The sequence below is a fragment of the Theobroma cacao genome, chromosome 5, assembly GCF_000208745.1.
Source record: "Theobroma cacao cultivar B97-61/B2 chromosome 5, Criollo_cocoa_genome_V2, whole genome shotgun sequence".
In the NCBI taxonomy this organism is placed as follows: domain Eukaryota; kingdom Viridiplantae; phylum Streptophyta; class Magnoliopsida; order Malvales; family Malvaceae; genus Theobroma; species Theobroma cacao.
In genome coordinates this window covers 3,682,818-3,704,812 of record NC_030854.1, presented here as the reverse complement: position 1 = coordinate 3,704,812, position 21,995 = coordinate 3,682,818, and the positions used below count along the sequence as shown (strand labels likewise).

Here is a 21,995-nt window from a genome sequence, read left to right as displayed (position 1 = left end):
TGTACACTTAGTCGACTAACTTATTTCTTGGTCGACTAAGTCGGTTTTGTATTTCAATATTTTTCAGCCCGTCAACTTCTGATTTGAATTTTAGTTGACTAACTCTTCATTAATCGACTAAGGAGTTTCTGTCTGGTTGATCAATTGTGACTTTCTTATTCCTTTACTCTTTGATATGTGCATTTCAATGATTTATTAATTATTTGCATACAATTTTTGTCCCGCACACTTAAAAAAAGATATTAGACGCAAATGAATGAAAATATTTTATTATCATTAAAAACTAATAGAGCCAACATCTATTTATTGATCCATATAAATATTAATACTTTTATGATGATTAACATTTATTGATATTAAATTTTATTATATTTGATAAATATTATGATATTTATAATTTTTGATTAAAAATTTGAATAATAGAATTATATTTTACTTATACATATTTTAATTTAATCATTTTAATCAGGTCAAAGTACCTTATAAGTCCCTGTATTATGGGATTTTCATCAATTTAATCCCTTTAATCCATATTGGTCAATTTAATCCCAATATTATGGGATTTTCATCAATTTAATCCCTTTAATCCATATTGGTCAATTTAATCCCAATATTTTGAGATTTTGTTAAAAAATATTCTCATTTGATCGAAGTAATCCAAGTACATCCAATCAAAAAAACTCCAAATTAACAAAAAGACTTGTTGTTCGACAATAGCCACTATGATACAAAAAAAAAAAACAAAATATTCATCACCCAATCCTTTCAAGAGACTTATGACATCTGTCAGAATAAAAATTAAGTCAAATATAGCTACTTTGTAATATCCATCTTTAAACAAAAAAACCACCTAGATATATATAAAATTGAAACCCTACTCTAACAAACTCAATCTAACAACAAATTAAGATTTTCAAATTATAGATAAAAGTAGAGCAAAAGCTAGCTAATTGATATACATAGTCAAGACCCACAAATATAAAATTTTATTTTGTATAGAATTGAAGATTTAATTTATCAATTCACATCAATCATGAAATGTCAGCCAAATCATAATAAAAGTAGAGCGATGGCTACATATAATGCTGTAAATGCAGAATTTGTGAACGTATAATTATGGATATGTTTAATCGAACATTATGGAATTACTTTCTTGAAAATACCAAACGAACCCGAGAGCAGCGCACGGGAAAGCATATAGTAAAAGTTTAAAGCAGCCATAAATGGTCACCAAACCGAAGCAGAAACACATGGGGCGAAAGGGGAAGCAACAGAAACTGAAGGTTCAGAAAGATATGTTAATTTTCCAGCAGCTATTTGTGTGTCTCAATCATTGACAAATCCTTTTTCCACCAAGGTAAAGTTTGTTTGGTGGCTATGCTCAATTATTACCATATAACTTCCATAAGTTACCAAAAGAATCAAATGTGACAGAACTTCTTTCCGTTTGAAAATTTCTCATTTGGCAAGTAAAACCAACCTTACATCTCAGTATTCATGGAAGATTGGTACCGATTCCCCTACCAAAAAGAGCTGGCTCCAATTCAACTTTTTCCTAAAAATGTTTTTTATTTAATATTTTATTATAGAAAATAAATAATACATTAATGGTTAAATTCTTTTTATAAATATCATCTTTAATTAATTTAAACCAAAAAGAAAAGAAAAAAGTGTCCCAGGAAAAAAGTCAAACTCTACCGGGCTTTTTATAGTTTAAAAGTGTGGTCAATGGTTTACAAAACTTAGTTTTTAGAAGCTACTGTCCCTGCTCTCGTAAGCGAAATTGGTTACCGAGTGAGAGAAAGAGAAAAAAAAGAATGGAATTTGCGGAGTTGAGAGAAGCGATAGAGAAAATGGAGCTGGTGGATTCTCATGCTCATAATATTGTTCCGTTTGAATCCTCTTTCGCTTTCATCAATTCTTTGTCCGAAGCAACTGGCCATGCCGTATCCTTTGCTCCTCACTCCCTCTCTTTCAAGGCACCGCTCTAAATCTTCTTTAACTTTTCTTTTTTTTTTTTTTCGTTATAATCGAGTGAGTTTATGTTCACTTTCAAGAGTATTTCACTATCTCTGTTTGTTGCTTAATGTAAAGCAATGGTGAAAACTTGAAAGAAATTTTTTAAAAGAAGCTTTTGGATTATTTTCTTTGTGGTGTATTGTTGTTTGTTTGTTTGGATCTTGAACTTTTGAAACGGCATTCAGATTCAAAATTCTTTTACTACTATTTCTTTAATGCTCTGTTTATTTTTTTATTAACAAATCGAGAGCCAGAGATGAATCTTACCTTTTTTTTTTTTTTTTTAAGCTTGTAAATGAAGATCACGGGTGGTTTTAGTTCCAAGTTTACAAATAGAACTGATAAAGTAGACTTTTTTATTGACATTTTCTGGGAATGTAAAATCTGCAGTTTGAAAATGAATAACTGTTTATTCTAAGCAAAAACTACGTTTGCATCAAAAAGGAAGTAATATTCTAATTATGTTACGATTGGGGTTACATTAAAAAAAATTTTTTGATCAATTTTTTTATCATTTCTTTTGTTTTATAGCAACTGTTTTAAGAAGCAAATAACAAGGGGTAAATGTTAATCTTTTTGACAGCGTTATTTTGCTTTTGGCAGAGGAATTTGAGGGAGATTGCCGAACTCTATGGCACGGAATCATCCTTGGATGCTGTGGAACAATATCGCAGATCCTCTGGATTACAGGCCATTTGCTCAAAATGCTTCAAAGCTGCAGGAATCTCTGCGATTCTTGTTGATGATGGATTGAAGCTTGACAAGAAGCATGACATTCAGTGGCATAAAAATTTTGTTCCATTTGTCGGTAGGATATTGAGAATTGAACGCCTCGCCGAGGAGATTCTTGATGGAGTATGATACTTTCTGAATCCTCTTTCTCAACTTTGTATTAAATTCTAATGTAAACATCATCACCATATTATTTCAACTTTTACATTCATTAGCACACACATATGCTCTGATTTTTTTCTTTTTTTAAATTTACTTCTTCATTGTTTACACTTTAGGGGCATATGACTACTTTTAAATGAGTAGGCAAAGGTGCAAGTGTGTAGTAGGGAAGAAATCATATCCATTTTATAGCTATTAATTATCAGATGTCGATCTTGATATTGGCAAATTTTGCACTTCTCAAGGATTCTTCATTTTAATGCCTGTGATGTTCATGTGTTATCTGCTGGTATTGCATGTGAGCTGCTCTGTGATTTTTGGAGATTGAAGGAAACAGAGAATATCTGAGAACCACTATGCCTGATTCTCAATTTTGAATTATGTAGGCAACTCGTGTGCAGAGTGAATATAAAGTGGATATGTCTGTCTGTCCATTCTGAAAACTTTAATGAAAGACTTAGACCAGAGAGAATTGGAAGTGGTCTACCAGGCTAACAAATTTCAAGAGCTCCTTTATAAGTTCTTGTGGATATGATCCCCTCGATCCAATGTTGCTGGCATATGTGTGGTCGTGTGCTGCATTTAGCGAAAATGATGTTGTTTTCACTTTGTCCATATTAAGTTGTCCTGCTCCTCTTTGCATAGTTTGTCTATACATGCATCTTAAGTATTAGTCTCTACTGGTCTCAGATAATATCTTTAAGATATTTGTCAAAATTTATCTGCATTTAAAAGCTGCATTGACCCATATTAAATTCTCCGATGACCTAAGCCTGTGGAATTTGGAGGGTTTAGTCATAATTTGCAAGGTTTAGGTACTGGTCTGAGCAGCATCTTTGAATTAAATAGACCTCAAAATTTCTTGGTCATATTGGGTGTTCAGTAGTATGATTTTTTATCCTTGGTGTTATGTATCTTTCAGGAGCTGCCAGATGGATCTACTTGGACATTGGATGCATTCACTGAAACATTTTTGAAAAGCTTGAGGTCATATCCTTTCAGATAGTTATAGACATTTATAGTAGTCATATTTTATTTCACTGATATGTGGCTTGAAGAAGCTGCATGCACCTTTACCACATCTTATTCACCCAATGACCTGGTATAGACATTCATAACCAAAAAATACTTATTTCCAGTGTATTTGTTTTGATGCTTTAAAATCACCACTTTATCTGCAACATATGATTGAAATTTTAAGGATAGTTAATGTAACTTGGGTTGACTACCAATGAATGGTTATTTAGGTTAGGCTGCCTAACTGGTAAGGATGAATAGATAAGAGCTTACTGTCTTCACTGGTGTCCTTAACTCACTGTTACAGTTGCAAATGAGATCGTTGGCTTGAAAAGCATCGCTGCATACCGCAGTGGTTTGGAAATCAATCCACATGTCACCAGAGAGGATGCTGAGATTGGTCTTTCTGAAGTTTTACAAAGTGAGTATAGCATGTGAACTGGATTTTCTGTACTTATCACAGGATATAAGTAACAGAACAGTTTCCTGTTTCAGGTGGGAAGCCTGTACGTGTTACAAATAAAAGCTTTATTGACCACATTTTGACATGTAGTTTGGAGGTTGCTCTACAGTTTGATTTGCCATTGCAGATACACACAGGGTAAGAGATAGCTTTTAGATTGTAAAATGTTTCCCAATTATGCTCTTATTGATGGTTAGGATGATGAGGAACTTGGAGTTGGATTGCAATGTGAAAGGGGGTCTGGGAAAATTGGGCAGATGAAATTGAAGGTTATATCGAATTAGTGTTGGTCTTTATGCAGAAGTGGCCTGGCTTGTCTAGGCCCCCTTCTGGAAACCCCAGACCCAGGCAGCTTCTAGGATTCCAGTTACTATTCTTATCATTGAGCTATCATTGATGGCACTAAAGCAACCTGTATGCTCTTTCAGTAGATTTTTTCTCATTTCTCATGTTGTTACATTTCTCCCACAACTAGTTTTGGAGACAAAGATTTGGATTTACGACTATCCAATCCTCTTCATCTCCGAACTCTTTTAGAGGACACAAGATTTTCTGGCTGTCGCATAGTTCTTTTACATGCATCCTACCCATTCTCAAAGGAAGCTTCATATCTAGCCTCTGTTTATTCCCAGGTGAAAATTCTATTCTCCAGGAATCACTTTCATCCTATATGCTTATTGTTCAATTTGCTATGTTCCTTTACGTATAATATTTTGTACTTTCAGGTTTACCTTGACTTTGGGTTGGCAATTCCCAAGCTCAGTGTTCATGGGATGATATCCTCAGTGAAAGAGCTTTTGGAGCTAGCCCCCATAAAGAAGGTGAGAACAGTTACTCAAGGGAAATATCAAGAATATGTTCTCAGTATACAGAAGTTTTTAAGAAGATAAGAATTAGTTTATTAGATAAATGCACATCTTCTTGTTAAAGGGTTTTGTCCCAGTACATACAGTGAGAACATATGAGTATTTTTCCATAAAATCCACCCAACCTCTCTTACAGGGGCTGTAATGGGAGAATTAGTGTTTTAACAACCTCCTTTCTCTCTCTCTGGTCAATATGCTTATCTTTCCCTTACTGTAGTTAATTTAGTAACCTCATCCTTCCCCAGAAGTGGAAGTATATTGATAGTGTGTAGAAAGATGAATTGTGGTTTGCATTTCTCTTTTTAGTCATATGGCTGTCTTATTTAGCGCAAGGTGATTTTCTTTCATTTCCTTCATCCCATTTAACTGGACTTGCACTGAGGAATCAGTCCCTCTGTTGCATTTCAAATGGAGGAAGCTGTCAATAGACATTGTTTGCTCTTTCCTTTTGTATGTATACTAAGTTTGTTTTAATATTGATTGATCTTAAACTCAAAATTTGCAGGTGATGTTCAGCACTGATGCATATGCAACTCCTGAAACATACTACTTAGGTCTGTTGAAGTTATCATCTACTGACATATCATAGAATAGCTTGACAATTATGCTGCTTTCTCAATTTGCTTCCGATTTTAATGCATTCTATAACTAATATCCTCTTGTCCTTATCTGATCACTCATTACATGCCTTGAATATTATTTTTCACGATGCACCTTGTTCTAACTCTTTTGCAAAAGGCTTGAGGGAGATCCAGATTCCTGACCTCGATCTTAGTCAAATTGCTGATGTTTGTCTGTAGTGCTAGGATAAAACTTGTGCATTGCAAGATTGTGGAAAACTTCCAAGTGTTACAAAACAGAAATGATTAATTTTCGAATAGAAAATTTTTGGTATTTATTAAAAGTGCTGACTTACGCAACACAGAGGTTCTCTCAAAATTTTGGCAGAACGAAACTGTTATTAGCCCTTTAATATGATGAAAAAGTAGCTGTTCATTATAGAAGCTAATTTTTTCAAAGTTTATTCATGTTCGACATGTAGAGGTCTTGCCATGTGAATCCATGTCTGTATTGGTTATTCATGGACAAACATGAATTTAATTTCATTAGGGAGTGAGTGTGTGCCTATGCATGGCCCTTATCATTCACCATATTGGCAGACAAATTGAGCAATTTGTTAGAGCATTTGAAAGTATAGAAGCCTTGAGGTATCTGTGTATTTATTTGATAAAAACAACTTATGAAGTTTAAAGGAAAAATATTGAGTAAAAAGTAACTGCTTTCAAGTTTTAGATTTCCATATCTTACTCAAAATACTTCCCATATTATGATAATGCCTAAATCTACTCCTTTTTTTCAGGTGCCAAAAGAGCTCGTGAAGTTATCTTTTCTGTTCTACGTGATGCATGCATAGATCGTGATCTCTCAATCGTTGAAGCTATTGAAGCATCAAAGGACATCTTTGTGCAGAATGCGATTCAGTTATACAAGATTAATTTAGGCAGGGAACTTTTTGATTCAAATGCTAGTGAATCTCCCAGCTACATGATAGGGACATATGTCCCAGAACATAGTGTTTCCCTTGTTCGTATTATATGGGTAGATGCTTCTGGACAGCATAGGTGCCGTGTAAGGTTTCTTTTCCTTAGCATAAATCAGTTATTCTTTGATTAAGATTCATCATGAAAACTCTATGGAAGACTTTGAACTTACCGCTTTTTCTTTGCCACTATCTGAGAAATGAGGAACTCAAAAAATTTACTAAAGGAATTACCAACTTTGATGAGCAAATCTTTAATTTTGAAAATTGAATTGATTTCCCCATTTTCTTTTCTTTTGATGCCACTTTGGGGATCATAGGCTGGCTTTTTCATGCTCCATTCCCCTATGGTGCATAAATCCTAATCTATTTACAAATATTGTATATTCTGTTACTTTCTGTTGCAAGTGTGATGTTGCAGGCATTGTGCTAGCAATTGGGCTTTATTACACCCAAATAGATATAAAATGGTTTGATCGAGCCAAATAAAATTATGATGGCCTTAAGAAAAATTTGAGGTTTTCATGCTTTATGATGATGCCTTAGGCTATATCTTGTTTCTCATATTAACTCTTATAACCATATGGTAGGTATTGAATACTAGCTATTGTAGAAAGTTATTTGTTCAAGCCATCTTCCTGACTAATCATGTCTGAAACAATAAACTACATTTTAGCTGTTTTCTCTCTAATTTATTTAACATTTCAGGTTGTTCCAAAGAAACGCTTTGACAATGTTGTGAAGAAAAATGGTGTTGGTTTGTCGTTTGCATGCATGGGAATGACTTCTGCTATTGATGGTCCAGCTGAAGAGACTAATCTGACTGGAACGGGTGAGATCAGACTGATGCCTGATATATCAACTAGGAGGGAAATTCCATGGTATCGTATCTTTGAGGAATTATTATCTGATTTACCACAATGTGAAATATTTGTAACCGCCCTTTTAACACCTTCCAATTTCACATGCATATGTATATCATTCCATATTTCCACTGTGCTGTCAGATCTTTGGTGGTGATCATATCAACAAGACCATGATCATCATTGCTAATAGTGCTAATTTTCATCATTCCTTTAAAGTAATGTCGATACCCTCTTCCTCAATAGGACTAAACAAGAGGAGATGGTTTTGGCTGACATGCACCTTAAACCTGGTGAAGCATGGGAATATTGCCCAAGAGAGGCATTACGAAGGGTTTCAAAAGTTTTAAAAGATGAGTTCAACTTGGTATGTTAGGAGGTCTTTAATACATGTAATAGTGGATTATTTCGTGCTTAACTAATGAATGCTATATGTGCAGGTAATGAATGCAGGATTTGAAAATGAATTTTATCTCTTGAAAAAGCTAGAAAGGTGTGTGATATATGCAGGTTTATTCTTTTTTTTGTTTTAGCAACTTTAGCCTCTGCTCAATTATAATGAAATTTTAATCTTGAAATTGTTCAGAGATGGGAAAGAGGAGTGGGTGCCAATTGACTCAAAACCTTACTGTTCCTTTTCTGGATTTGATGCTATCTCCACATTATTTCAAGAAATTATTGCAGCTCTAAATTCCTTGAATGTTGTTGTTGAGCAGGTATATTTGAGAAGTCACGTGTTCTTGTTTTCTTCATTCATGGGAGGCACTTTCTATCAAACTGATAGTGTGGGAGGCTCAGTCATTAACCTTTATATTTATAGTTTACCTGACAATTAATTTGTCTTCATTACGCCATGCATTTGGCTGAGCATCTCCATTGAGACACAATATAATCAAAGATAAGAATAGACATGGGGAGGTCAACTTTGACTTTGCCTAAGTAACCTGTGTATGCTACATTGTATCGCATATGTACAACCTAATTTCTGTTGTTATTAGTATGTTCTTTTAATTCTCAGCAGACACAACATAATCCTCCCGTGTGTATGCTACATTGTGCTTCTTAGGAAGTGCAAGTTTACTCTTCCCTACTTCTGTTAACTTTAGCTTTTAAAATTTGCAGTTGCATGCAGAAGCTGGAAAAGGTCAGTTTGAAATGGCTCTGGGGCACACTGCTTGTACATATGCTGCTGACAATTTGATTTTCACGCGTGAAGTTGTTAGGGCTGTTGCAAGTAAACATGGGCTGTTGGCTACTTTTGTCCCGAAGTAAGTTGCAACTTTGTGGAGTGAATTTGAGGGATAGTCACTAAACTTATACCCTTTTCTTGCTTTCCTCACCAAACTTCAATATGTCTCAATTTGATTTCTAACTTTTTTTAAATTGTATCAAATATGGTCACCTCATGATTTTTTTAAAATAAATGATGAAATGAGTACACAATAACTATTTAAGGAGTTATGTCATTAAAAAAATTATTGAAAGTTTTTCTTTTTCTCTATTTTGTCTTCTCATTTTTCTTTTTTTTTAACCCTTTTTTTTATCTGCTTTATTTTCCTAAGTTTCCCATTCTAATGAAACCAAAAAACAAAAATGGGAAGTAAAAGAAAAATAAGTCACAAAAGTTGACATGAAGTTTTTAAATGACTGGTTATTTAAATTGTAAGATATTATGTTATTATTTAGTTATTTATTTGGATGAAACCAATTGCAGTGATTGCATTTGATACATTTTAAAAAGTTTAGGGACCCAATTGAGATGAATTAAAGTTTTGTGAACAAAATGGGAAAAAAGCAAAGCCCTAACGACCATCCATGAAATTTACTCCAACGTTGTTATTTTGACCACTGCTTGCATGCTTGTCCTAATGTTCTAGGTCTGTATTTCTGAACACTGGGGGATAAGCAGATGCCATTGGAAAGACTTGCCGATTTAAGAATGATGAACCTTGTCCATGCAAGACTGGCCACTATGAGTTAAATGCTTTTTTTTATCCATGTTTGCTTTGGCTGAAGTTTAAATGGTTCTGTCAAATACTTGTTTTGGTTTTTTGAGCCGTACTGCAGATGGAGGATTTATTTAATCCAGATGAATAATATACTAATAATTTATTCTAAAATATCCCAACTGCCTAATTAAATATAACTGGTTAATATAATAAGGAATAGATGATGATTATCAGAGGACTCTTTTTCTAATTATTTGAGCTATATTTCATGTCAAACATGTAAGTGAAATGCTGCGAGGCATCATGCATGTTCTGCTTCTAATGTTAGAAACTTAGAATTCCTAACATTTTAACTATGTATCTCTGCCCAGGTATGCTTTGGATGATATAGGTTCTGGATCCCATGTGCATCTCAGTTTATGGCAGAACGGAAAAAATGTTTTTGTGGCATCTGATGCATCTTCTCAGCATGGAATGTCTAAAGTTGGGGAGGAGTTCATGGCAGGGGTTCTATATCATCTTCCTTCAATTTTGGCATTTACAGCACCACTTCCAAATAGGTATGTTCTCCACTTCCAAATAAATTTTTTATTTTAGGTAATCAATTCTTAGCTTGTCATGCTGAGATTAATTGCATTCATAATATTGTATGCCCACACAGCAAAACAATAGATTGAAATGCACAAATACAGTTTTTAGTAAATCGACATTTTTGCAGTAGTACATTCTTAGCATTCTGCTTCAACTTTTATTTGCCTTTAGTTATGATCGCATACAACCTAATACATGGAGCGGAGCATATCAGTGCTGGGGAAAAGAAAACAGAGAAGCTCCTTTAAGAACTGCATGCCCACCTGGGATCCCGAATGGTTTTGTCAGCAACTTTGAGATTAAATCTTTTGATGGATGTGCCAATCCGGACTTGGGCTTGGCTGCTATAATTGCAGCTGGAATTGATGGCCTGCGAAGGCATCTTCGTCTGCCTGGCCCTATTGGTAAGATTGCAGTCTTGGTATTTTCCATATGTGATAACAAATTATTGAAGGACTTTTATTCTTCTCAACATTTTCATCTCCAGGTTACTTGACATTCATGAATATTTGTCACTTAGCAACAAATAAGTTCAACCGAATATATTAACTTTCTGTTATCTGAAACTTCCAACACCTGCATTGCATAAACTGGTTAAAAAGTTATTCTGCAGAAAGCAAAGTTTCCTTTGATGTTATACTTGAAATTTATACTCCCACATTAGTATCTTAGTGTGTTTTATCAATGATACAGATGCAAACCCAGCTACACTCGAGGGGAAACTTCAGAGGCTGCCTAAATCACTCTCTGAATCTTTAGAAGCTCTTCAGAAGGACAATGTCGTGAGGGAGCTGATTGGTGAAAAGCTTTTTGTGGCTATAAAAGGAGTTCGAAAGGTAAGTTTAACCATTTCAACTTGATGAAGTTATCTTTCATGTTCTGTCTCAATCCACAAATTATGCTGAGCATGAATATATGTATGCAGGCAGAAATTGACTACTATTCAAAGAATAAGGATGCATACAAGCAACTTATACACCGTTATTAAGCTGATGAATCGATCTCCAGACAGATGGGGGCAGAATAAGCATTTTGTCACTCTTCCTTTATGCAAACTCTTTGATCCGTGTGCTTGGTTAGGCCCAATGTGTTTTTAGAGGACATTGGGTGTGCCAATCATGAGGAAATAAATAATGCTAGTTGGCCCTCACAATAACATCATGGTTAACAATCTGGTGATGCTGGCTACTTTTATATTTATGCATATAACATTTTGTACTATAAAGTTTATCTCAATACGTGTTCTTAAGCTTATCAGTCCATTTTTCTGAATTTAACCATTTTCCCTTTACCTAGCGGAAGCTATATTCTTCTCTCTATGTTCCTTAGTGTTGGTTCAATAGCAACTCGGAATACTTATTCAAAGGCTACTCAAAAGGGACGTAGCACAAGGCAGAAGCAAAAAACTTAGTTTCTGCTTGGAATAGTTTGTACCAAGCAAATGAGGTGTTATCCTTGGTCCTTTGCACTGACAGACAGGGGAAAACAGGACTTATCCTTGGTTCCGTGTGCGGACAAACAGAGAAAAAAGAGATGTTATCCTTGGGTTCTGCTGGATAACAGAACTTAAAAATTTTGTCACTAAACTCAACGAGATGAGAAAATTAGTTGAAAAAGAGCAAACAAAGCCAAAAGAATACCAGAATTTCAACTCATTCGTTCATACTTCTTTCATTAAGACTGATACATATTTATATGGTCAAGGTAGTGAATAAAAAAATATCTTCAACTGCTTTCACTATTTGATGCATTTCTTCTAAAAATAAACTAAACATAAAACATCTCGGTATTGAACCAATTAAGTAACCAAACAAGTCACAAGTGACCAAAGTAATATAATAAAACAATTGGTGAGCAATATGCAAACTAACCATGAATCCATGCAAACTTGCTTCCAAACGGCTGAAGTTGATTCCCTGTTTAAATTACTGTTGTTATATCGGTATGATCCTCACATTGAACAATTTGGTCGAACTCATTTTTTACACAACTTTTAAACCCCTTTTATAAAAATTAGATCTCATTTTTCAATTTAAATCTAATATAAAGTATCTTATCACATATTAGAAACTAATAACGGGAAACAAGTGTGAAAAAAAATGATTAAGGCCAATGGGATACTTTGTTCATTGAGCGGCGAAGATAAGTGGGATATTTAGTCATTTAAGTTGGCATGGTTAGGGCCAAACATTTATGCTGTTAAGAATTTTGACCAAAGTGATGGCTAGCATTCATCTTCTCAGAGCGATTTTTATTTGATGGATTTAGAATCAAGCGAAAAAATATCAAACCATAGATGGTCTATTTGGAGTTTCTTTCTTTTTTTAATAAAATGGATAAGAAACAGTTTGGACAAGACTATTCCTAATTATAAGCAATTGGATTCAATTTCCTAAATTCACGACTAGATAAAATATATAAGGGAACGTTGCAAAAATAAGATCCCACTTTTCTGTGAGGAGAGGTGAGGAGTAATTCAATTACATCCTCTCAACTTTCTTCTAAACTGAAATAGTTTAAAGCAACAACCTCAAACCTAGCTCTTTTTAGATGCATTTGCCAAATATGGCATTGCAAATGTACCTAAATCTAGTACTTATATAGATACCTTTAACGCTTCAACACTGACAAAAATTTAGCAAAGACACAATCAAAGGCTCCTTTTGCCAAAGCAAACCATGGCATCGCCTTCCAAGGCTTTCTCTGCAACAACATTGTTGCTTTTGGCTGTTATTATTATGTTATTATTGCCTGAATGCCATGCAGACCATCCTGTCAAAAAGACAAGCTCGATTCACCATGTCGTGAGAAGAGTTGGCAATCCTGTAGTTTCTCTTAAGCATAAGGGCCGACCACCTTTCAAGCCTGGCCCATGGAAGCAGGGTCATGCCACCTTCTACGAGGGTGGCTCAGGGACATTTGGTATGAACTATGGTTACGTTTACGAAGCTTTGACATTCTTGAAAAGCCGTCAAAGCTTCCCACTCTTCGTTTTGAAGGGTGATTAATCTCTTGTTAATCCTAAGATTATATCAAAAAAACAAAAGATTACAAGGAAAGCGAAGATATCTATTCATTTAATCTGTGAAAAGTTATAAGTCCAGGATTCAATTCCATTCTTGGCTCAAAGACATATTCATGGAGAAATTATATAACTAGTCGTCGTTCCTTTCCTATGTTGAATGTAGGGGGAGCTTGTGGCTACGAGGATGTAGTGAAAATGGGTTACGGCCTAAACACAGCGGCATTGAGCGCAGCTTTGTTCAACAACGGGCAGAAATGCGGCGCTTGCTTTGAGATCAAATGTGTAGATTCCTCTGAATGGTGCAAACCAGGGCAGCCTTCTTTGATCGTGACCGCCACAGACAGTTGTCCACCTAATTACGATCTTCCTAGCGACAATGGAGGATGGTGCAACCCACCCCGCGCGCATTTCGACTTAGCCAAGCCTGCTTTCGGTCAAATTGCTGAGTATCAAGGTGGCATTGTCCCTGTCCAATACCGCAGGTTTGCTTCCTTTTTTCTAATTTTCTTCCTTGCACTCTCAAGTCTAAAGTCGATGATTGAAGAACACAATTGAGAATAAAAATAAAATTTATATAATTTTCTCTTTAATAAGTTATATTATTAAATGCTTGATTTTGATATTTTATAATCAAATAGTATTTCGACAACTAACACATAGCTTAACATTAAAAACGTAACTCATGAAAAAAATATCAAATTGTAATAAAAAAATTACATCCGAAAGAAACATGATCAAAATTCTTAAAAGATTAAAATTGAGTTATATTGCAGAGTACCGTGCAAAAAGCAAGGAGGTATTCGTTTTACGGTCACAGGCAACCCTTACTTCAACCTGGTGTCAGTATGGAACGTGGGAGGAGCCGGGGATGTTATAAGCGTGCATGTACTGAAGGGTGATAACAAGCAGACATGGATACCATTGAAGAGAAACTGGGGTCAGAAATGGGAGACCGACGCCAAGTTAGTCGGGGAAGACCTGTCCTTCCGAGTTAGAACAAGCGATGGCAAAACTTCAACCTCATGGCATGTCGCTCCCAAGAACTGGCAATTTGATCAGACTTTTTTGGGTAGTAAAAACTTCCGAGGATTGCCTTGAAACCTAGGATTCTTATATCAAAGTAATTAGTAATACTGCTGAAACCAAAAGCTGTATGCCAACGTAGAGATATATAAATGGAAATGATCCCAGTTTGGATGATTTAGTATCACCATCAAGTACTTGAGTCAAAATTCAGTGGATGATTCTACGACAGACAATGCAAAAATTTTCCTTGGTAGTATTCATTCGGGCATCAAAATTTTTAATCGATGACTGATGTACATGTATTACAGAGAGTCGAGGCAAATAATACAACTTACAAAAACACAAAAAGAAATATGCTTCTACTTAAGGCATGAAAGAAGCTCATCTTGGAAATTGTACCCCTATAAAAAAAGAAAAAATATATATATTTTTCATCTTGAAGACATGAGTTTTTTTTATATATATATAATTAGGAGAAAGAGGATTCAAGCTCTAGTTTTTAGGCAAAAGAATCATGTACCAACCAATGAATTAAATGCTCGGGTACATGTATACCAGTTTATTTCTTTTGTTTCTTCTTTTTTCGTTTTTCTGTTTTGGTCTCTGTTCTTGCTTCTAGACGTTTTGACTGCTGTGAACGAATCTCTAACAACTTCGACTTTGCATCTCGGAAGAGAGCATCTGATCTTGAAGCCATCAATTGCTGAAATCAAGGGAGACACGAAAAGTGAAAATTAAGTTTCAGCTTAATGTATTACAAATTTGATTGACAAGATTCAAAAAGCCATTACAAACCTTTAGATGATCCATTGCTGCAAGATTAAAACCAATAGTATCTTTGCATTCCTGGGAAATTCAAAGGTTATGTCAATGAAATAAATCATAAATCTCCCATATTTAAAATATGTTTACGGAATATGTTAGTGAATATTTTACACTTAAAATCAATAATAAGAGATCATTGAGGGATACTACTTGCAGAACTGAATGTTTTTGTTCCAAGCGAATGCGTCGGATTCAACGCTGGGGGGTCAGGAAGGGGGTTATCCAATGGGAAAAATCATTGTGTCCACTACGACAAATAAAAATAAAGCCTCTACTCAATCAACGAATTCAAATGTCAGTTGAAGGAAGGACCCTCGTGAGACCATATTTATGCAAAGCTTCATTTCAGATCTAGTATATGCACCTAATGAATCTACAGAGAATGCATAAAACTGCCTCAGCAATAGAAGTTGTACTATCTCATTCTAAAAATTGTACAGATGCTTTTTAGCTTGAAAAATAGTATGCATTAATCCAAAGTACATATTTACCTTGACTCTCGCATAAAGAATCTCCTTGAGAACAGTCAATACTGGTCTGGCTGATGGGGTACTAATTAACTGACTATGATGCATCCGCAACAACATTGTAACAATCCTGCAAACCAGCTCAACCTGTGCATACAGCATATATTTTAATAACAACATAAGTACTATAATTCAAGTGCTCAAATGCCTTTCCTGACATCACAAGGTTAGATACCAAAACCTTAAATTAAATTCTCCACAGTAGGTGTGTGTGTGTATGTGAGTGTTGAGAGAGACAGAGAGAAAGAATCCACGGTGTGCATGCCATATGTTCTATTTACTAACAAATCCAAGCATGAGCAAATCTAAAAGCACAGATAGGCCACCTTGTCAGGATTTGAAGTCCAGTCCTTTGAATAAGAGAGCAGCTTGAGAGCATCTGAGAATGGCAAGGCCTGGGCAGAAAACCACCTTCAGTCAGATATTTAAATCAACTAAGAAGCGAGGAAAAAAAATGACATTCTCCTATTCCTATTCACAGCCATATAGCATCATCCAGTAGAACCCAGAAGAGAAAAGTTCAATTTAACTACTAGAGACATAAAGATAGTCCATACTGAATATATGGCATTTTTTTTCTTTTGACAAAATGAATTGCTAACTTGGCTATTAACAAGTATGAAATGTGGAAAAAAACCTTTCTTCAAAGTGGCAAACATTTCAGAAAATGAGTGGCCTTTGGTCCTATTATTAGGTAAACAATTAACAAAACAAGTAAAAAATATGGGCTACAATCTGAGGGAATTAGTCACAATCAGGTAGAATGCAAAGAACAAATTTGACTTGTCAATTACAAAAAGGGGTTAATCCAGAAGTTTGCTAATGAGAATTAATCCTCATCAACAAGAAATGGCAGAGACCAGTCTTCGGGTGTCTGTTTCCACTCATGCACTTGTATACAAGGGTAAAACACAATATAATCTTTTCCATAATGCTGTACTAGAACTAGAGAATATCACATGCACAATGCTTAGTACCAGTAAAGTCTGCTCCAAATCATTAGCATTAATATTTGAGAGAGCTCGGAGGACATAATCTGATGGGGATAGCCCAAGCATAATCATATTTGGTTCGAAATCAGCAACTTTTCCCCTGGTTTTCTCCTCCTGAAATAACGTAGGTAAACATATTAATTTCAGCACAAATATTGACAAACTATCCCTTTCCACCAAGCATTTTATCCTGCTTTTCAACCTTATCACTCTTAACTACTATTATTGAGCACGATCATCATCTTCTCTGCCAGATAGACTCAATATTGGTAATTAAATCTTTCTATAAGCCAAAAGCATAACCTTTTGACGTTGGTGGACAGAGAATATGTACTTAAGGCTTCCTTTTGAAGGTAACTTGCAGCTAACATTAGGTTATTACCTAAGCCAAAACAATGTAAACCATTTCAAAGAAGAGATAACTACTAGCTTTAGCAAAATCAGCAGAATCTGCAGGGGACACAATAATCATCCTTAATATCACCAAGTTAACCAGAAGCATTCATTTTAAAATGACAAAAAGCATCATGGCCAAGAATGGTCTCCAGCTCCATATAATCAACTTGTTCTAGCAAAACTTGTGTTACCAAGGGAAACGATAAGACTGTTTAAATTCAAAAAAAAAAAAATCAAATTTAACCCCCTGCCCTTCAACAAATTTCTTTTCTTTTCCCCTTCTTCCCAAGTGAAGGAGAAAATAATGTAAAAAGCATCAACCAATGAAAGTCACATACAAATTTGGCATTCAAAGATAGATCCCACCTCTTTTCCACATTTAACAGCTATTTAAAGCCATGAAAACATCAGCCTAGAACAAATGGAACAAGAGAAGAATACCTCATGTTCAGCTATATGTTTCAATTCCATTTCTGCCACATCTAGTGCATCAATTATTGAATCAGTGGCGGTCAGGGTTTCCTGAGTTTTCTTCCCTGCTAATGCAACAGCTCCCTCCTCTGGGAGTTCTTCCTTAGGTGCATATCTGTTTTCAAATGCATTATCAATGTCAGCGTCGAACATTTCCTCCAATCTTTTCTCTTTTTCTTCCTGCACATTCAAGCAGTGGCAGACATGAAAACAAAATACAGCTACCAAGGTAAACAAGAATCTTAAATGCAGTAAGAAGAACTAACTTAACTATGGCATTCTCTTCCCTGAGCCAAGAACTTTACGTTCAGTAAATAGCAGAAACATTGACATACCTCGATAAAAAATGGCTCCTCAGTACGATCCCAACGGCGTATGGATCGGTCATGAGATCCTGTAACAACAAAATCACCACGGCTGCTAATTGCAAGGCACCAAACATCCGCAAGATGTCCCTCAAGAGTTAAAAGCAACTCAAACTTATCAGCATCCCAATACTTTACAAGGTGATCCTTCCCAGCACTAAACATGTAATGTGTATTGCGGACAAATTGCACTGCCATAACACTGTGACAAAATATCTCATCAGAGTTGGCAATTAAAAGTTTTCACCAAAAACACATATACTATAAGGATTAAGATGCCTTTTACATTGCATAATAATTTACAATCATACAGCACCTGTCAGCATGAGCAAAGATAGATTTATGGCAGTCACCAAAATCCAAACCCCAAATCTTGAAATTTTTGTCTGCAGATCCAGTTACAATCAATTCTCCATCTGATGAAATGTCCATACACAGGACAGGAAGTCTGTGACCGTATAAGGAAAGGAAAAATTTGAGTGAGTCCATAAAAAAAACCTGCAGCGAAAGGGACAAGAAAAGCATTATGATCGTGACAGGGTCATAGTAATCCAAGTCAAGTTAACTTGAGATCCCTAAATTACAACAAGATTAGAAAACATTATACATGCTATAATCAAATTAAGCAATAAAAACTGCTTTTCATTTGCTGAAGTTTCATTTTATTTTTTTTTTAAGTAGTAGCTTCTATCACAGCATGTTCAAGGAGAAATGAAAACCAACATGAAATGATTAAATCATTTTATAAATAGACAGATTCAATTAGTGCATGTCAATTAATCTTCATAAGACATGCTAGTGCAGGTGGCATAGGGATGCAAGTACATTGAGTTCTCTACTGTAAGCACCCCCATATCAATCACGACAGACGGATAAAGATGCAGAACAAAAGTGAAATGAGGGAAAAAGCAATTACAAATATGAACCTTGAGTTTTATTAAGTTGAGCAGGAAAATTCATGATGCTTCCATTTACAAATTATAGAAAACCATAATAGAAGAAAATCACCAAGCCAAACAACAGAGGACAAAGTAAAATTCAAAGCAGAGAAGGATGTCAATCATTCCTACCTTCACAGTGCAATCCAACAATGCAGCAGCAACGTATTTAGCATCTGGGCTTACAGCAACCACTAGTACATCATCATTCATTTTCAAAGTTCTTACATTTGATACAGTGAAGCATTTAGAATCCTGAAAATCAACAAGACCAATCTAGCATCATTCAATATGACAAGACATTTTTAAAATAGGATAAGTTATATGTTCCCAAAAATAATGTAGATGGCAAAGCTAAACTAGGCTAAGTGTTGGAGCAAAATCAATAGTTTGCTATTCAAAAAATTTAAAGAGGTTATGAAGGTATGAGGAACACACTTGACCAGGTTTTTGCTTGAGTTGGTATTCCCAGAACTTTACATCATGATCTGCACTTCCACTAACAAAACCATTTTCATTTGGAATGGCAGCGATGGACCTTACTGAGCCACCATGAGCTTCGACACCTTCACTGCAAGTGCCACTACCAACATCTATAATTTCAATTTTTCCATCTTTAGTTCCAACTATTGCATACTTATTATGAGGTACAATTAAACCACACAATCCATAACCAGAATCAATGGTTCGAAGGCAAGAACCAGTACTTGGATTCCAAATCTTAACAGCATTGTGACTAGTTGACATCAAAAGACTATTGTCTGAACTAAGTGTGACGCTTCTGACATCAGAACGGTGTCCTTGAAGCTCAATAGCAAGTGTTTTTGTACTTGCACCACTTTCAATTGAATAAAACTCCAATAAGTTATTATTCAAAGACAATGCTAAACTAGCTAGTGATTTCTTCGGAGTAATCGGACAGAAAGAAATGGAACAGATCTTTTTGCTGGCTCGAACGGTTTGAAGGAGCTTAAAAACATCAGGAACTGTAACAACCGGGAAACTCCCCGCTTCTTCAGTACCATATTTTGCTTCCACATTTTCAGTTGCTTCAGCTACCACTTTTGTAGATTTCTTCTCTTTCTTCCTATTAATTCTACGTTTTGCTTTGCGCTTCGATTCAGCTTCGTCCAGTACACGGAATATTTCAACTGTTTTTCCAGCTACTTGACAAGCAAGCAAATTTCCTGACTTATTAAATCTCACAGTTGCAACCCTATCCTTACTTTGTCGCTGAATTTCACCAAAGTGCTTTAGAACTTCCCACTTGTTTTCAGTAGACAACTCTCCATTCTTCTCATTTTCAGCCCCACTTACATTCAACATAGACTCTCCATTCGTTGAATCATGCTTGACAGCATAAAATCTAAGTTCAAAGTCTGCTGAACCAGCGACCAAGTATCTTTCCTCTGGGTCAACATCGATAGACCAAATTTCACTATGATGGCCACTAACTATTTGCATACAATGCTGAGTTTCAAGATCCCACACTCTTAAAAACTTATCCTTGGAAGAGCTAACAAGTTTTTTACCAGAATCAAGAAAAACAAGGTCTGTGACCTACAAGAAGTAAAAGCCAATAATATTACATGTACAAATTTCAAATACCACCATAATTTGTTAACTTTAACAGAAAACATACAAATGACTAACCTGGTCACGATGTCCACGAAGGCGAAAAAGACCAGTCTCACCAACCACATCCCACAATATAACATCATTATCTTTGCTTCCAGAAGCAAGCAGAGATCCAACCTTATTGTACCTTAAAGCAGTCACCGCCCCTTTATGTCCATTCAATGTGGTCTCACAACTTCCTTTATCACCATCCCAAATCCTTATCCTACCATCTGCATAACCACTTGCTACCTGCATTTTAGACCCATTTTCATCACTTCATACATATTTTACTAAAATCATCAAAATTCACCATACTAAAACAACAACAAAAAAAAAACCACTTAAGACTCCGTTTGGTCGTTACTTTAACAATTTATTTGAAAGTTCCTAATTTATCAATGCCAAATTAAAATTATGCATAACATTATTATTTTTGTTACCAAATGCAATTTTTAGTTTTTTTTTTTTTTTGGAAAAAGGAAAAGTGAAACCGAGCGTACATTTTAAAAAATGATAAAAGAAAAAAAAATGAGACTGAATTTTTACCAGAGAAGAACGGGAGGAGGCGACATAGGTGACGGCGAGAGAGGGGCCGCGAGAGGAAGGAGAAGGTGTTAGGGTTTTAGTGCAGACGCCTTGCCGCACGTGCCATACACCGAGCTTCTCGAGAGCCGGCGCGAATAGGTGCTTGCCTGAGCTGTCGAATGTGATGTTCGATTCAACGGATACGATAACGCCGAAGGCAGCTGCCGGCTCGTACCTTAGGTACGCTTTCACCATGGCTGCTGCTGCGGCTTAGTTGCTGCTATGGCGGTTGGTTTTTTCAGCTCTTGGGGTTTACCGTTTTTAAGGGTTTAAGCCTCAAGGTCTGTCCTTCAAATTTTTGCTATTTTCATTTTTCTTTACGATTCTGATTTCTGGGTGGGCTTTGAAGCCCAAACCAATAGAAAAATAACCCCATTGAATGTCGGGCTTTGATTTGAAGCCCAACCCAGTGCTTTCCATTTTAAGATTACAAATTCTTGCTTATTTAAGAAGCTTTTTAGATTGCAAAGTATAGAATATTTGGACAAGAAAGAGAGAAAGGAGAGAGTGAGGATAAAGAAAGAAAAGGTGCAGTGGTAAGAGCGAAATTTGCTGGCCACTTTCATACCTTAATTTATTAATTAGAATTTAATCATATTCCTCCTTAACTTTATAACATGACTAATTAATCTTATCAAGGTCTTTGTCCTCATCCACCTAAGTATAGTTTTATAGTTTTATTTTTTAGGTTTCTAAATGGATGGACAAATGGAACATGATGATCATGCAGCCTAGTCGAAGTTCCAAAACATATTGGATTATCATATCTTCTTATCAATCTTCTCCAACATGTACCAAAGAATATCGCCACGCAACTCCACCATACATGAAGGAAATAAGATTTGGATTAATTTAGGTCATGGAAAGTGACTAACCAATCTTTTAATCACCAGTCAATAACTTATAATACCGACTAAAGTTGGGAGAAATTTTTTTTATTCTATTTTTAATTATACAAAAAAAATTGAATAAGATAAAGCTTGACAATATTTACCAATATCTTCCCTCTCTTTTATAATCACA

The 21,995-nt window shown here is 35.4% G+C and overlaps 3 protein-coding genes across 5 annotated transcripts; 2 read left to right on the top strand and 1 right to left on the bottom strand.

The window, feature by feature from the left end:
• LOC18598066 (protein fluG) lies at positions 1,737-11,459 on the top strand. The gene is made up of 18 exons (XM_007027426.2): positions 1,737-1,979; positions 2,623-2,874; positions 3,836-3,903; positions 4,236-4,351; positions 4,426-4,531; positions 4,869-5,025; positions 5,119-5,214; positions 5,765-5,813; positions 6,620-6,888; positions 7,508-7,680; positions 7,909-8,029; positions 8,103-8,155; positions 8,249-8,378; positions 8,785-8,930; positions 9,983-10,171; positions 10,374-10,606; positions 10,896-11,038; positions 11,128-11,459. The coding sequence occupies exons 1-18, from the start codon at positions 1,818-1,820 to the stop codon at positions 11,188-11,190; spliced, it is 2,526 nt and encodes an 841-aa protein (XP_007027488.2). The 5' UTR covers positions 1,737-1,817; the 3' UTR covers positions 11,191-11,459.
• Positions 12,822-14,437, top strand: LOC18598065 (expansin-A9). The gene is made up of 3 exons (XM_018121862.1): positions 12,822-13,124; positions 13,391-13,709; positions 14,001-14,437. Exons 1-3 carry the CDS (start codon positions 12,881-12,883, stop codon positions 14,323-14,325), a joined length of 888 nt encoding a protein of 295 aa, XP_017977351.1. The 5' UTR covers positions 12,822-12,880; the 3' UTR covers positions 14,326-14,437.
• Positions 14,011-21,264, bottom strand: LOC18598064 (WD repeat-containing protein 3). 3 transcript variants are annotated; one of them, XM_018121859.1, is made up of 13 exons: positions 20,934-21,167; positions 20,421-20,636; positions 19,206-20,327; positions 18,900-19,022; positions 18,146-18,327; positions 17,800-18,031; positions 17,435-17,644; positions 16,583-16,711; positions 15,932-16,000; positions 15,570-15,692; positions 15,049-15,099; positions 14,809-14,956; positions 14,011-14,336 (listed from the first exon to the last, which is right to left on the bottom strand). In XM_018121859.1, exons 1-12 carry the CDS (start codon positions 21,165-21,167, stop codon positions 14,813-14,815), a joined length of 2,835 nt encoding a protein of 944 aa, XP_017977348.1. In that variant the 3' UTR covers positions 14,011-14,336; positions 14,809-14,812. The 3 variants fall into 3 exon arrangements, with proteins under 3 accessions (XP_017977348.1, XP_017977350.1, XP_017977349.1); XM_018121861.1 differs by having other exon boundaries at positions 14,190-14,328; XM_018121860.1 differs by lacking the exon at positions 14,011-14,336 and having other exon boundaries at positions 14,487-14,956; positions 20,934-21,264.

What these genes read in the sequence shown, in the direction of transcription:
- LOC18598066 (XM_007027426.2), top strand. Translation starts at nt 1,818, where the DNA reads ATGGAATTTGCGGAGTTGAGAGAAGCGATAGAGAAAATGGAGCTGGTG. An exon ending in TAAAAGATGAGTTCAACTTG is followed by an intron (nt 8,030 to 8,102) that starts GTATGTTAGGAG and finishes CTATATGTGCAG; the next exon opens with GTAATGAATGCAGGATTTGA. An exon ending in TCGTCTGCCTGGCCCTATTG is followed by an intron (nt 10,607 to 10,895) that starts GTAAGATTGCAG and finishes TCAATGATACAG; the next exon opens with ATGCAAACCCAGCTACACTC.
- LOC18598065 (XM_018121862.1), top strand. Translation starts at nt 12,881, where the DNA reads ATGGCATCGCCTTCCAAGGCTTTCTCTGCAACAACATTGTTGCTTTTG. An exon ending in GGGTGGCTCAGGGACATTTG is followed by an intron (nt 13,125 to 13,390) that starts GTATGAACTATG and finishes TGTTGAATGTAG; the next exon opens with GGGGAGCTTGTGGCTACGAG. An exon ending in GTCCCTGTCCAATACCGCAG is followed by an intron (nt 13,710 to 14,000) that starts GTTTGCTTCCTT and finishes GTTATATTGCAG; the next exon opens with AGTACCGTGCAAAAAGCAAG.
- LOC18598064 (XM_018121860.1), bottom strand. Translation starts at nt 21,167, where the DNA reads ATGGTGAAAGCGTACCTAAGGTACGAGCCGGCAGCTGCCTTCGGCGTT. An exon ending in AACATATAGCTGAACATGAG is followed by an intron (nt 16,712 to 17,434) that starts GTATTCTTCTCT and finishes ACGTTATTTCAG; the next exon opens with GAGGAGAAAACCAGGGGAAA. An exon ending in TTCTTTATGCGAGAGTCAAG is followed by an intron (nt 15,100 to 15,569) that starts GTAAATATGTAC and finishes TGAATTTCCCAG; the next exon opens with GAATGCAAAGATACTATTGG.